Source organism: Lotus japonicus, chromosome 3, assembly GCF_012489685.1.
Source record: "Lotus japonicus ecotype B-129 chromosome 3, LjGifu_v1.2".
NCBI classification, from domain to species: domain Eukaryota; kingdom Viridiplantae; phylum Streptophyta; class Magnoliopsida; order Fabales; family Fabaceae; genus Lotus; species Lotus japonicus.
Window position 1 is genome coordinate 39,846,819 of NC_080043.1, and position 15,847 is coordinate 39,862,665.

Below are 15,847 nucleotides of genomic sequence, written 5' to 3' on the forward strand. Positions count from 1 at the left end.
CTTTTGGCTATTAAAGCTGCCAGAAACTGCTTTTCAACCTATTTCAAATTCAGTGGACTGCCAATTATAGCACATCCCATGCCAATCAATGAAATACACCATACAACCCATGTTTTAAAAATCACACCATGAAACATTCCACCAAATTCTATCACTACTTGTTTAAAGTCATGCCGAAATTAAAGATAGTATGATATAATTTAGGGTGTTTAGAAGGCCAGAACTTAAACAGTTAAACAGCAAGGATGCAGAAAATATAATCGAAAGGCAGGGCCGGCCATGGGCCTGTGCAAGCAGGCCCACAGCCCAGGGCCTCCAAAAAGAAGGGGCCTCAAAAAAAAATTCGAATACTTTTTACAGCGTTTTTCTTTTAAAAAGCGCTTTAAATAGTCCATCTTTTACAGCGCTTTGTACCGCTGTATACTATTTTACAGCGGCTAGAGGTCTAAAGCGCTGTAAAAGGCCTTTTTTTGGTTTAGTGTACCTATTAAACTTTCTCCAAAAAAAAATTTAGGGGTCCACTTTTATTATTAACCCAAGGCCTCCAAAATGTCGGGACCGGCCCTGTCGAAAGGAGGATTGTATGAAAACATTCCACCAAGTTCCTGGTTTGTCAAGTGGCCCCTTTCAGGAAAGGAGGATTGCATGATCGAAATTAAGCTGCCATAGTTAATTCTCATAGTTGCCATAGTTAGAAGGATTCCTAGGATAGTTGACATAGTTAATTGGACTAGTTAGGGGTGACCCAAACTAAGGGTCGCTTGAGTTAATTACATGGGTTTGATCGCATTAAGCAGGTTGGTAGTATGGAACTCCATAATGCAGCTACCTGAACTCTACTCAAACTTTTGTAGGAACCCCGTGCAACATTTCGGTCCATTTAATTAATATGAGTTGTGTCGTACTATTATCACAATCTTTTGTTCTCATAATGGTTCAATTTCATGGCTCACCAATTAAACTTTGTCAAGTCAATTAAAAACTTACATGTTCATTTTTAATTGACATGTCCAAATTTTATCGACAAAACAGAGAATGATATACAAATCAATAACAACTACATCAAGGGAAGGCTCGAGGTTACTGTACGGTACTGTAGATAGCGGATTTTATTTGGTGTTGCGTGGGTATACAGTAAGAGTTACTCCATGTAATTCAAGTGTCATGTGCATCGTTATTTACTGATGTGGTTCGCAGAGATTGAATTGTTTGATAATAAAGTGTAATGGTTAGGTATAAATGTCAGTCCTTACTTTAGGCTTCTTTTTTAAATAGTTACAGAGAAAAAGGTACCTACTCTGTACCGCTTTATACACTCAACCATGAAACCCATTTTTCCACTCAACCAAACAATGTGAAATTGTCACTCAACCCCAATGATGAAGAAATCTCTCACTTAAAAGGAGATTGGAGATGTTGGCAAAGAAGAGGAGTCTCACCTTCCAGAAACTGGATTGAAGAGAGATGGATATATAGTGGTTCTGAGATGTCCATGGACAAGGTAGCATGTGGGTTTAGATAGTTGGGAGTTGACATCTATGCCGCCGAGGAGGATCTGTTAATAGGAAGGTAGGCGGTGTCTCCGACGGGCTACATCATACTACTACAGGCCTACAGCTCACGATTTTGGATTGTTGCATTTCCTGAGTCCTGAGCAAAAATCTCCCCTTTTTCTTGCCATTGTGTTTTGCGTCTTCCTCTGAAAGCCCTCTTTGACTAATCCTATAAGAACTTTCCTAGAAATAATATATTTTATGTGACTTGCATTTTAGCTGTTTTCTTTTGCGTTGAAACACTCATTTAAGGTTGCCTTCACGGTTTCGATAATATTATCTTGGATTTCGTGTGCATGGTAGTTTTCATAACTTTTGAAGTTTGATTCTTGATCTCAGGTAGGGGCTATATCTGTACTTAGATATACTAAGCAATTTCCAGGACTTCCTGCTGAATTTGAAGTGTTTTGGAAAAAGGGATGCAGACATGTATGTTCTTTTGGAATTTGTATTTAGTATCCAGGTTTGTTATAACTTTCTCTTAGGTTACTGGATTTGTCATGTCCCAGAGTTTGATAGTTATTCCATCTCTTTGGTTTCATCTCGATTCATCTTTTATATTTCTTGACTTTTTATTTACCCATATAGTTCCAAATATCAATATCTAAACATTAATAAGAATAATTGACAATTGAGAACTCAGGGAAGCGACATTTTTAACTCTATTGTGTAGCCTGAATATATTTTTAATATCATTATGTTCAATGTTAGATTGTTATAGGAAAGATTGAAGTTCAATAAGGTGCAAGTTATTGCTACATTAGTTGTTGATGACTTGCGATGGGAAGAAGGTTTAAGAAATGATCTTCTTTATACTTATGGAGCAAATTAATTAGCTTAATGTAGTAAGTTCTCCTTACCTATCAATTGTTACCGTGGAAGTGTCCTAAGATCAAGGAGCTTGAGCTTGAGTTTGTAGTTCCAGCATCTAAGATGTTACACATGAAAATTAATTAGCTTATGTTTTATTTTTGGTGAGGAGATACAGAGAAATTTTTTTAGGATGAAATTCTAGATTTTGGGTTGCTTGATTTGCTGTCATAGAGGGTGAGTCACCCTAAGTTATGTCCTTACATGGGAGAATATATAGAATGTCTGGGTTGCATTTCATTCGGTTTAAGTCTGCCGAAACCTTTCATGTGTTTCATGGTTTTGTGATTATGTAATCTCTTTGACTATTAGTTCTACTATTTGCAGCATAAAAACCTCTATTGATGCCATGGGCCATGTTTCAACTTGAAGGCACCTCCACTACACCTTTGCTTTAGTTGCTGCAAGTTATTGTATTGAGGTTCAGTGTTAGGAGTTAGAAGATGGATGAAGCAAGAACATGAGTTATTAAGTGGATTTAAGGCTATATATCTAGACATAACTGTGAACTTTTTTGTTTTGTTTTTTGTTTTCCTGATTGTGGGTTTCTTTTGATTTCGACTATTTAATTTCTCAAGTAGGAGAAAAGATTTGATTTGGGTAGGATAAGGGGTTACTAAATTGACTGTCTTTCTTTATTTGTAATATGTAGGCTGGCAAATTTCATAATGACAGTAATGATGAAAGTTTTTGGATTCTTTGGATAAAGCCCAATGATACCAAGTAGTTATTAGACCCTAAGCTACAAAGGAAGGATAACATTTTTGCACAACTGGTGCTGTAAGCTTCTTATATACCCACACATATATTCATGTCTCCAATTTTGATATTGTATAAACATGGAGTTTTCATTGTGTTCATCATAGAGCACACTGTTACTGCTACTTGTGCTTTAGTTAGTATTAATTGTGTTGAACCAGAAAACTAAGTAATATATAGTTGTCCACTGGATACGTTCCTGTAAGTGGTGACAAGTTGCTGTGTTTTTCGGAGATTGAGACTTGCAATGCTAAGACATTAGTCCACATGAATTTCCGTTTTAAATTAATTGATTTTGGTTCACACGTTTGCCTCATGAACAAATTTTTACCTGCTCTTGTCCTTATCAGGTCACTTTTCATAACTCCGCTACTCTCACGTTTCCTCTTTCTTTCTTTCAAAGTTATTACTTTGGTGATATCTTTTGATTTATTGCAAAAGTGAAGCAGAGGTTGTGTTCTGAGCACAACTATATGTGGTGTCCAAGGACGCTATAGCATTGCTATAGTGACTCCCAGTCTCTATCTAAGAAAAAGATAAAGCGTTCAGTACTAAGTTCCTACCCCAATTCCAATGGCTAATTGATCAAGTTATGAACTGAGTTTAGCTGTTACTGATCCTTTATAGAGAAATTCATAATTGAATCATGTTAAAGCAACTGCTTCTGTTTCAGTTACTCATTGAGGCTCTTAATATACACTTGAATCACAAATTGGGATTTTCTACTGCGTTATTTATCCAGAATCACGTTGAAGGTACACTTCATCACCAGTTTCGTTGTTGTCACGGAGATATCTGTTTAACATCCTGAATGGTATATATGTTCCGACATGCATTAGCAGTGTCTTCCCTTATAAATTATTTGTGTCAATTACTTTTTCTAATGAGGGACTACAAAACTTTGATGATTATTTGAACTATGCGGAAGAAATCATATACAGTTCGCATACCAAGGACAAACCAGTTTGACATATCTATCTTCAAATTATACTAGACGATTTTGTATATATAAGCAGATTGTTCCAAGGTTCACAAAAAAATGGGAATGGGACACGAGTGTCAGGTGAAGAGTTGCAGCCAAGTAAACTACTTTGGATTCAATGAGCAATTTTTCCTATTTTTCTTTTCTGATTGTAAATGGTTACATGTCAATAGATTATATAATCTCATTCATATAATGTAACCCATTAACCTTTACTCATATTTATATGCCTTTTGCCAAGATAGTATTGTGCTCAAAATATTCGTGTACAAGTTCTAGATTCACTGTTTGTTGTTTGTTCATTTTCTTTTATAGTTAGAACTTACATGGGAACTTGGAAATCTACACCAGATTGGATTAAGTGTCGAGAAAATTATTTAATACGTGAAAAATTAATAGTTGTTGTAAATTATAATCTTTTTCACCCTTAAATCTGGATTATTGGCACATGACAATCACTTTTTTTTGGTGTGGTGTAGTGTTATAAAGGAAAAAAGATATAAAAAAAACTGATATATGATATATCCTTGGTATGGTGAAACATGTATTTAACTACATTTTTAGTTGTGATCATTTTGATAAGATTTTTTTAATCTATTTGATAAGATATTTATGTTTCGGAAGAATGATTTATATTACATGTTTTTAGCTTATATATTTCAAATGATAATTAATATATATGGTTAAATATGTTTCAGATTCCCAACATATCCAAATAGGTCTTTAGAATTTTTTTAATGATTTTTTATAGTTGACAATTTTTTCTAAATTCAAATGAGAATAGGTGATATTACTTACATGTTCCATTCAGGTTGAATCATTCTCATTATTATTCTAAATTTCATGTTTACATGATCCATTCACATGGACTTTTCATTGCTTTTCACATCACTTCTTTAAAAAAAAATTAATAACTTTTAATCATTCTCTCCTCAGTACTCCTTCTTCCTTCTCCACTCAACCTCCTCAACCACCACTTAACCCCTCCTTTTCCACACTCCACAACCCCTCTCGGCCCCACCTTCGCCCACCTCCAGTAGGAAGTTTATATTTTTTCTATATTGTCACACATAAATGATAAATCTAAGATTTGAATTTAAAAAATAACAAGTACCCGTGCATCGCACGGGATTCATTCTAGTTGGAGACAAAAAAATTCAGTCCTTTCGCCTAATTCATTCAACAAAAATATAAATATTGTTATGTTCAAAGTATTGCATATTAAGAAAAATATTTAGGGATACTTTTCACACACCATTCAAATGATGTTTGGACATCCACAATAAATTTTGCCTAAAATACCCTTAATTGACTTCGAAAATTGCTTGAAGTTTCAACTTTCAGAAGTTAATTTTTTTTTTTTCAGAACAAAAGAATTTAGCTTTCAGAAGTTCAAGTTCTAAAAGTGCAAAACAAATACATTTCCGAAAATTTAATTTTCGAAAGCTACATTTTGTGTTCAAGAAGTTGATATATTTTGCACTTCCGAAACTTAAACTTCCAAAAGATGAAATTTAGCTTACGAAAGTCCAATTTCCGAAGTGAAAAATAAATGCACTTACGGATTCCAGAGCTAAGTCTTGTGTTCCGGAAGTTCGTGTATTTGTTTTGCATTTCCAAAATTTAAATTTAGATACACAAAAATTTGGTTTCTGAAAGTTCAAGTGCCGAAAATACAAACAAATATGGAAGGTAAGTTTATGTGGTCAGTGTATTTGTTTGGCACTTTCGGAACACACAAATATAGCTTTCGGAAATTAAAGTTCCATAAGTGTAAGAACACAGAAATTTAGCTTGTGGAAGTTGGATTTCTCAAAGTACAAAACAAATATACTTTTCGAAACTAAATTTTTGTGTTCTTGAAGTGTATTTGTTTTGAAATTCAAGAAGGCAAAAATTTAACTTTTGAAAGTTCAAATTCTAGTAGGGTATTTTTTTTTCTGCACTTACATAACTTGAACTTCCTGAATACAAAAATTAGCTTTCGGAAGAGAAAAAAAAAGGTTCTCATTCGTTCTCAATGATAACTTACGAATAAAAAAAAAAAGCATTTTGAATGGCTAAATTAATAATTGGAGCATCTATCTGCGACGGGAATTAGGTTTTAGTCTAAAATAAAAGTGAAAGAGTGTCTTTATAAGTAGGGATATGTAGATATACGGAAATCTCTCGTCATCTAAATACATACATACATGTTAGTGATTGTTTTTTACCTCCGCAAAATTTATGATGATTAAAAACCACCACTAACATGTTTGTTTGTTGGATGTCCAAGATTTTTGCATGTCTAGCAATCATTTTTTTTTATAAGCAAATGTTTTTTTTTGAAATATAAAGGATTATATATTATTATCCACAAAAAAACCCTTAAGGACAAGACCCTTAAGGAGAGAGAACAACCCCAATAAAAACGAGGCAGCTTGACAGTAAATAAAAAAGCAATTCAGACCAAGTCAAGGAAGGGATACAAGCCAAAAAGAAGACCCTAAGACTATACAATCATAGCCCTATAGGAACAAAATAAATCAAGACATAAAGTGTTCCTCGTATACCTTTTCCAGACCTCGAACAGCATCAATGTCATTCCCCTCAAACTCTAGCCCCAAGACTTTACCAACAAGCCAGGTCTTTTTCGATCGCGTGAAGTAACGCCCTCCACTAGCTTGATCTGGAGCCTCCGACGCCAAGGGTGTAGAGGCGAGAAGATCCTCCTGAACCTCCTCAAGTACCGAAGGCAGAACAGTAGGTCTCTGACAAGGGGGAAACTTTTTAGGACGCCCCCGCCGGCGAGGTTGCTGCACTGGAACCTCTGCTGAAGGCCCCTCCTCAAGTGAAGAACTTGCATCTTCCGCACCCCCAACCACAGGAACCAAACTCGAAGAAAGGTGAGACTCTGGCAGAACCAGCGGGTCTACCTGAAGCGGCAGAGAAGCTTCAGCGAAAGCTGCACTAAAACCAGAAGCGACCAACTTAGAAGACTCGACGCTCTCCAAAAGCCCACACCCAAACCTCACACCTGCAGAAGGGGAGGTCCTCGGAAAAATCGAATTCCTTAACCCCACCATCAACGACAAAAAAGAGGGGGCAGCAAGAAAACTAAAGCGTAGGCGCGGGACATCATCGCAATGGAGGAATTTGCTCCACCTTCCAGCCGAGGGACCCTGAATAAGGAAAGAAAGCAACCCTTTTTCCAAGAACCCCTGCCCCACTGAAAGAACAGCAGCAAGAGAACCACCATTCTGCACTACCACCGCATCTACCGCTTCACTCGCTTCTAACACACCACTACACCATCGAGCCTTCCTAGCAGAATCCATGAGCTGACCATCTTGCACTCCAACGCTTCCTTTAAACTCTCTCACATCACTATCCAAACCTGAACCCGAAATCTCTGGAAAGAGGACCAAATCCGGAACTCTAAAATTCTGAACAGCAAATCTCCCAGTATTTTCAAACATCCTCAACTCATCCTTGGAGAAGGAAGATGAGTTGCTCACCTTTTTAATCCCCAAGACAGTATCACGCCAGGACAGAAGGGTAGAAGGAGTGCCTACCTTCCATTGTTGCCCCAACGCAAAGGACCACTTCCCCTGTTCTGAACTGCTCTGAGAATCAACATGATTCTTGTCTGAAACAGAATTTTCAACCTTAGGAAACCTGGCCATAGAAGCTGATAGATAAGTTTTGCCTAATTTAAGCCCATCGAACCCCTCAATCGCCTTCAAAGCCTGCTCACGAACCCCATATCTGACGAAGCCAAAGCGCCAATTTCTTCCAACCTTTCTCTGTCGTTGAACAAAGAGGTTGATAACCTTACCATATTTGGAGCAAAGATCACGGAGCTGAAGGTAATCGCTCTTCTCTGCTAACTCATCGATGAACACCGAAAAGCACCTCCTCCTTCTCCCGTGAATTCCGTCTGAGCCACCACCAGCTTCGTCGTCTAGCTCCCCACCGTCCGCCTCTCCCTCCATGTTGCTGTCGCCGCGGGCCGCCGTCGAGCCCCTCCGATGTTAGTTGTTAGTAAATTAGTACAAGCTATCCCTCCTCGGGGTTCGAACCCTGACCATTCCCCTGTAATTACCCTTAGCTCAACCATGTGAGCTACAACCCATGTAATAACCCTGACCACCCAGCAATCATTATTTTAACTTTTTTATAACAATTAGAAAGATCGATAACTTATCAATCTTTATTTACTTATCAGTTCTTATAATAATCATTATTAGTATATACTTTGTGTAATTCACCCTAAGTAAATATGACGTAAAATCGCTCATAGTTTAAGTGGCTTTGACACGTGTCATATGAAATTTCAGCTCATGACACGTGTTAAATATTACTAGATCACCTAAAACGATGATGATCTTACAAAAAATTAACTTTAGATGATTTAGACAACTCATATTTGACACTGAAGAATTCGAGGGAGAGGGGAGAGGAAAGGTTAGATCTTGTTTTGACTTCTCAACTCTTTTTGCCTTAACATCTAAAGAGTTCCTTTAGTACATTTTTTTTTCAAGAACACAAACGTGGCTTCACATATCTCAAGATATCAACTGAGAAGCTAGAATTTTCACGTTAAGTTTAACATGGATAAAGAAGAAGGATTTTGACACCTTTTACAACGTTGTGTTGTACTTAGAAACTGCTGGCAGACCTACTTTTTTTCGGTTAGATCTCTTGGGCCTTGTAGTATCAGCTTTTTTCAGTTAACATTCTTATAAGATCATTTTTTTTTCGGTTAGATCTTTTGGGCTCAGCTGTTATTCAATGAATTTACTTTGACAAAAAGGACTACTAATAATTATGACAAAACAAAAAAGTTTCTTCTAGGGTTTGAAGGCAAACCAAAGACAGGGAGCCGCCAGCCCCCATTGAGGGCTATCTCTAGGGAGGGTTCCTCCTCCTCCATGGAGGCTTCTCTTACTCTTGGTAGGTAGTTTTCTCTCATAATAGGTGGGTTCTCTTCTGCATTAGGTGGATTTGCTACCCAATAAGTGGGTTTTTCTTCTTATTTTTTTAGTTTAGTTTCCCCTTTTCTATTGCTACCGATAGTCCACTCCGCCCACCTCCACCCACCCATTGCCGCTGTTGTCACCGTGCTGCAGCTTATGTGCCTCCATCATCATTTCCATGTCTCCACCATCGCATGTGCCTCGACCGTATCCTCTGTCGCTGTCATCTCCATGTTCAGTTGCTGGCTTTGTTTTGAAGACCACAACCACCTCTGTTTCTTCAATGGTATTTTCTTTGTTGCTTCCTCCAGTGCCACGACCGTGAATTCCACCACCAACCACTAACTGCAGCTTCCATCGTTCGAGAGCGTAACTTGGTCTCATCTTCTATGTCTTCCATATCTGGTTTGCGGCGGGGTTTGTCCCCTTATTTTAAAGGTGTTGAACACATGTGTTATTGATAACCTTGTAGTTGATAACCTTCCAATACTTTGTAGTTCCTGTGCTCATAATTTTCTAATGTCCCTCTTGTGAGAAGAGAACCTTGTAGAAGCAAACGAGCTTGAAAAAGATTGTTAGGAGAAGTCATGTATAATACTTGGTGAAGGAGAAGTCCTTAATAATACTCAGTTAGGAGAAATCCTGTAGAATACTTTGTTAGGAGAAGTCCTGTAGACTACTTGGTTGGGAGAAGTCCTGTCGAATACTTGGTTGGGAGAAGTCCTGTTTAATACTTGGTGTAGGAGAAGTCCTTGATACTTGCTTAGTGAAATCTTGGTTAAGCCAAAGACTAGACGTAACCTCATCGTTTGTGGGTGAACCAAAATATATCGTTTGTGTCTTTATCATTTATCTTTCTGCTCTTTTATCCGCTGCACCAAACGATTGCGAAAACGTTTTGAAAACTTATAATCGTTTGAAAATGAAAGTTTTATAAGAACACAATTCAAACCCCCTTTCTTGTGTTATATTATTGCATTTCAGTTCAGTTGATGGCTTTTTTCTCAAGACCACAACCACCTCTGTTTCTTCAAAAGTATTTTCTTTGTTGCTTCCTCCAGTGCCACGACCGTGACTTCCACCACCAACTACGGCTTCCATCGTTCAAGACAGTACCTTGGTCTCATCTTCTCTTTCTTCTAGATCTGGTCTGTTGCAGGGTTTGTCCTCTGTTGTAAAGGTGTTGAACACCTGTGTTGATAATAACCTTGTAGCAGAGATTATCGCCAGCAAAGCCGACAAGGTAGAAGATGTGATATGTAAAGCTTTCAATATCACATTTTCACTTCTGTTTGCAACATATCTTCTTTGGATTGAACTTTGGAGCCGCAGTTGTTCTTCGTCCGCCACTGCCACTGTTTCGCTACCCTAGATGGCTAGGGCTTGGAGACCTTGAAGGCTTGGTTTGTCTAGCCCAGTTTTCATGGGCTCAGTGTCATGGGCCTAATTCATGGGTTGTACTTGCAAGATTTTTCTTAATCTCCCTTAAATCTAACTCAGTTTAGATGTTTCTTAGGAGTCATATACTTAAGTGTTAATGGGCTGTCTTTGTAAGTTAGATTGAGCTTATAACCTAATTTTCTTCATTTAATGTGTATGATGATCTTTTTTTTTGTCGAAGTATGATGATATATTGTAAGTGTGTTGGACAACCCTTTGGATATTTTTTATTTTTTTAGGGGACCTTTTGGATATTGAATGAGTTATAAACCTTAAAAAAATTTTACAAAAAAAAATTATGACAAAATTAAAAACAAAACAAAACAATACTTTGGTTTCTACAAAAAAAAAAAAAAAAAAAAAAAAAAACTTTGGTTTCCTTTACTTTTGCAAGCCATACGCAGTTGGAATAATCGAGCTAGTTGATACCATCATGTTCTTGTTGAGCAAGATATGCAGATATTCGATCATCGATCACAAGAACTGTGACACACTTGATTTCCTATTAATTTCGTAGCTATTCGGAAAAAAAAATCACTGGAGCTTTAAAGAGAGAAAAATGGTAGTGCTTCCACTAGTGAAGCTAGGAACGCTTGCTTTGAAAACTGCGTGCAAACCCATCGCAAACAGGCTCAAGAAAGAAGCAGGTTACCACCCAAAGTTCCGAACCTTCATCATCAGCATTGCCCAGGTTCTTTCCTTTCTGTGATTTTTTCTTCATTTCTCTGGTGGGTGATTCACACACAGTGATTTATTTACATGGTGGGGTTTTGTTGTCACAGGCCAATCATAGATTCTCAACGAGAATGCAGAGACGCATTTATGGTAATACAACTGATGCTGCGATTCGCCCGCTGAATGAGGAGAAGGCTGTTCAAGCTGCTGCTGACATGCTTGGGGAGCTCTTTGTGTTCACAGTAATACCCTGATACTGCTTTAAGATTATTTGTTGATGAAACTGAAATGCACTCTACCTGTTTGTGTTTTTGACTGTGTTGATGCTATTTGTTATTTCAACTTTTGCGTGTCGGTGTGTTGGATTTAGATGAAACTGGAATGCCTTCTACCTGTTTGTGTGTTTTACTGTGTCAATGCTATTTGTTAATTCAATTGCTGAGTGTTACACTTGTTCTGTTCCTGAATCCAAGATGCTATTTTGGTTTTCAATCTGGAAAAACTAGGTCTTGTTCCGGGAGGGATGTTAATGTTCCTCCTACTCCTAGTACTGGAATTAGATGAGGGGTGGAGGGTGAGAGGTAAAGGAATGTTGCCTGTAAATGCAATTTGACCCCAGGTCTGGTTAATGAAGGGGGAATTGTGCTGGAACTTGGAAGTTGTGTTTACATGGTGGAGCTGCTGGGATGTGTATAGGCATGGTGTCAACAATGGCGGTAGAGCATTTTGTTGCTGGGGTACATGGATTATGGACACCAACTCATAGGATTGATCATATAGGTGATGCTCCCCAAGCTTCCATATTGTTACGGAAGATTGATTGGAGGGAAGGTTGATTGGACCATTCGGGTAGTAAGATTAGTTGGATCAGACTTTGATGCTGGCCTTGGGATTTGGGGACTGGATTCTCGGTCAGGAACAACAATGCTAGAGTTTCTTTAACTTATCACAACAGCTCGCAATTATTCTATATAGATAGATATTTGTATTACCGTACAAGCCCTCAACCCCAGATGTTTGCATTAGTCTCTCTGTAAGATAATAATGCCATTTTTATCCTAGATCAATTTTTTTTTTACTTGATCTTTGAACAAAATAAAAGACATTACTAACTAAACTGTGGAGATGTCAAGGATCATCTTTGACTCTCCTTGCGTACTTGATTAAAAGTCATTAGTTTGATTCGTTAGAGAACATTATATGTAATGGTGATGCATTAGTGCACAGTGGGGAGTGGAACTAAGCCCATGAGTTAAGAGGCCCGGGACGCCCAAACCAACAAAATATTTGGATGGGGATGATGAGGTGAGAATAGCGGTTATGTATTAGATAATGCGCCTCAATGAAAAACACGCATGAGAGCGCATGGAGCTTGTGGTGAAAATGGGTCTACAGGGAAACAGCCAATCTGGATGAGGTGAAGCTGCCGATGAGATTAGCGGCTGCAGAAGATGGTGGCTCGGGTCTGAAATTGGAGATGGAAATTAAAACATTTTTCAGGGGGGTAGAGTTTGCACAGGTGGACATTGTCCACCTCGTAATCATAAATAAGAGTTGCCTCTCGTGAGACTATTGATACCAAGTTGAGAATGATAGCAACATAGTGTTGTCAAATCGCGATCGTGGTGAGCCAAAAATCCGCTATTTTGGTCGCTATTTAGCGGTGAATAGCAGGAATAGCGCGCTATAGTGGGCAATAGCGGCATCACGATTAGCCAAAAATCCGGTCCGCTATAGCGGCGTAGCGCCGCAATAGCCGCTATTTGATAACACTGTAGCAACATGAGATGTAGAATGAATTATGTGTCTCAATTATACAGTGAAGGATAATATATACACGCATAAATATAGGATTTACAGTTACTGTCATTACAATAAATATAAACACAATAATATACAACACCTACTACAACCCATTTGGATGCAAACCGAAGAGCACTTATTGGAACTTATTAAGCTCATATAAGTCCACATCCAAACAGGGGCCTAGTCACACTCATAATTACCCTATTTATAGTTTTTCCAACAATCTCATTATTTTCTTTTTTTTCAAAATTAAAATTCCACTTTTCTTGTGGTTTTGCTTTGATTTGGGGAAATCGCCAGAAGACCTTTTTGCAAGAGCATTATTAGCTGTAGAGCCGTTAGACTGTACAAGTACTAACGACAAAACCATGGAGTTGATGCATATGTTATGTGTCTTGGTCGTTATAAAAATTGTCTCCTTCATTGGTAGAATTTTGCACTGATTTAATTGGATATGACCATTTTGTGCTACCAACTTTTTGTTGTGGTTTTTCACTAAATGATTATGAACATATTACTATTGTTCGACATAAAACCATTAATCTGGCTTGCCCCACAACTTGAGCATTTGAGACTAGTTCGTGTCATGGTATATATTAGATTCTCAATGAACATGTGGTTTAAAGTTTGATCCTTCAAGCCAAATGGCTCTTGCATAGGTAAGTTAGATATGAAGCATGCATGTGCCTTTACCCAACAATTTAATCTTATGGAATACTTGGTTCATGCCAGTGTATAATTATTGTTGTGAAGAACCATCTTTGCCAAAACTTTAATCTATTTATGAAATGCTATGAATTCTTATATATTAGTTTAATTAGAGTCACGTGAGTCATTTCACAGTTACAACAATAATAGTCATACCTTTTTCTCACTTGGTGGGGTTGGCTATATGGATTATACCATGCGACAATGCCTAATCATGTATTAAGTTCTCTTAATGGTTTGGACTTTGGCTTTTAGTTCTCATTGGTCTCCCTCTACCTCTAACTATTTAACTACCTGTCATCTCCTCCATATGGTTGTGATCTTCTTACTGATCCTTGTGCAGGGCTTCTTAACACATGCCCAAATTACCTAAAATGAGATTCTACTATCTTTTCTACAGTCAAAGTTACCAGAACTTCCTCTCCTATGATTAAATTACTAATTGTATTTTATCTCGTCTAACTGTTCCCCACCATAACATTCTTAATTGTTATGGTCCTGGGAGGAAAAAGCTCTGCTGAAAAAGTTAGTGCTGTCTAGCATTTCTCTTGATAATATATATAAGAAGTGCTTCCTAGAATTTGTAGAATTGACAGGTTTTCTATTTGTCAAATTATCCATTTGATCTTCGGTTGATAATTTAAGACTTTCATAGCCTTTTCTTTTGTTTCCAGTTCTTGCTTACAAGATTAATTGCATGCTGAGACTTTCTAACATGTACCACTTAGCAAGATTTTGGCTCTTATTCAATGGTCGTCTTAAGATTATAATTTGATGTCCTATTCAGGTTGCAGGAGCTGCTGTCATCTTTGAGGTGCAAAGAAGTTCTAGATCAGAAGCAAGAAAGGAAGAAGCACGAAGACAGGAGATACAGGTTATCTTTTAGCCTTGACTTTTCTCTCCGTTTTGGATTATCTGCTGTGAAGGTTGATTATGTAGGGATTTCATAGAAGCAAAGTAAATCTTGGTCTTGTAATCAATCTATTCTCTCTGAATGTGATGAATGATGGAGGTTTAAATGCCTTTTTTGGCCTCATGTAGGGGGAGGAAGGGATGTCCTAATATTTTTGTTACTTTGCAGGAAATGAAGACAAGGAATGAAGAGATGGCTAGAAAAATTGAACTTCTTGAACATAAGCTTGAGGAACTGGATCAACTTGCTAGAGCACGTGGACTTGCTGGCGTTCTAAACTTCAGACACACTCATACCAGTGAAGATAAAAAATCAAAATCCAATTGATTATTGCAATCATTCAGCATTGCGCGGAGATTTACCTTAAGAAATCGTTGAATTTCACTAGAACCGCAGCTTTTTGGTTTGGAAATAAATTGATATAATTGCATAAGAGTAGCACTGAGATGGAGAGAAATCACAGATCTAAAAGCAACATATTTAGATGTGTTGAGGGGCATTAGTTAGTCTGACACGAACCTGTAAATAATTTTTTTTTGCAGAATACATATCGCTCTGCTCTCTATGGACAAGTTCCACCAGCTAACAGAGTTTTCAGGCCTTTGGATGATTTACTTTTTTTTATCTCCTCCAAAAAATAAAATTCTGCCACTCTTCACACTAGTCAAGTGATTGGCAGAAAACAAATCCTGTATAATTTTTAGGGAATTGTTATTCAGACCCCCCACAGCTATTCAGACCGAATGAATTTTCTGAAACCTGAAATTACCCCTTTCGAACGCACCTTTAAATTGCGTGATGGTCGCAGTTTGAACCTCATTTTCCGAGTGCGACACGAACGCATACTGAGAGTGCGTTGGTGACGCACTTTGAGAGTGCGTTAAAAACGCACCGGCCATTGACCAAGAGTCAACAACCGGTAAAACTCATTAAATGAGTTATTAAGTGCGTCGTTACAACCTAGGGCACCGCAGCTCTATAAAAAGGGCTTCTCAATCCTTCATTTTTCACACAAAATCTCTCTTCTTCCTCCCCTCCTCTTCTATGCTTTTCTTATGTCTTGTGTTTAATGTTATTCTTTTGGTTTAGGGGGTTTTGAGTGGTTGGGGTTATCTGGATGTAATCCCCAACATTAGCAACTTTGAGTACTTTAAAAGTGAAATTTCAAATTCAGAGTGCCAAA

General features: G+C 37.7%; 1 protein-coding gene and 1 long non-coding RNA gene across 2 annotated transcripts; both read left to right on the forward strand.

Moving 5' to 3' along the window:
* Positions 1-1,281: 1,281 nt before the first annotated feature.
* LOC130742595 (uncharacterized) lies at positions 1,282-3,281 on the forward strand. The gene is made up of 3 exons (XR_009021205.1): positions 1,282-1,569; positions 1,893-2,016; positions 2,751-3,281. It is a non-coding gene; the product is annotated as an uncharacterized LOC130742595 (long non-coding RNA).
* Positions 3,282-10,967: 7,686 nt separating this feature from the next.
* LOC130742596 (uncharacterized) lies at positions 10,968-15,327 on the forward strand. Its single transcript, XM_057594692.1, has 4 exons — positions 10,968-11,253; positions 11,345-11,479; positions 14,539-14,625; positions 14,833-15,327. The coding sequence occupies exons 1-4, from the start codon at positions 11,122-11,124 to the stop codon at positions 14,989-14,991; spliced, it is 513 nt and encodes a 170-aa protein (XP_057450675.1). The 5' UTR covers positions 10,968-11,121; the 3' UTR covers positions 14,992-15,327.
* Positions 15,328-15,847: the final 520 nt, after the last annotated feature.

Excerpts from the sequence above, each read along its gene's own strand:
- LOC130742596 (XM_057594692.1), top strand. The coding sequence starts at position 11,122 with ATGGTAGTGCTTCCACTAGTGAAGCTAGGAACGCTTGCTTTGAAAACT. Across the intron at positions 11,254-11,344 it reads TCATCATCAGCATTGCCCAG|GCCAATCATAGATTCTCAAC; the intron begins GTTCTTTCCTTT and ends TTGTTGTCACAG. Across the intron at positions 14,626-14,832 it reads CACGAAGACAGGAGATACAG|GAAATGAAGACAAGGAATGA; the intron begins GTTATCTTTTAG and ends GTTACTTTGCAG.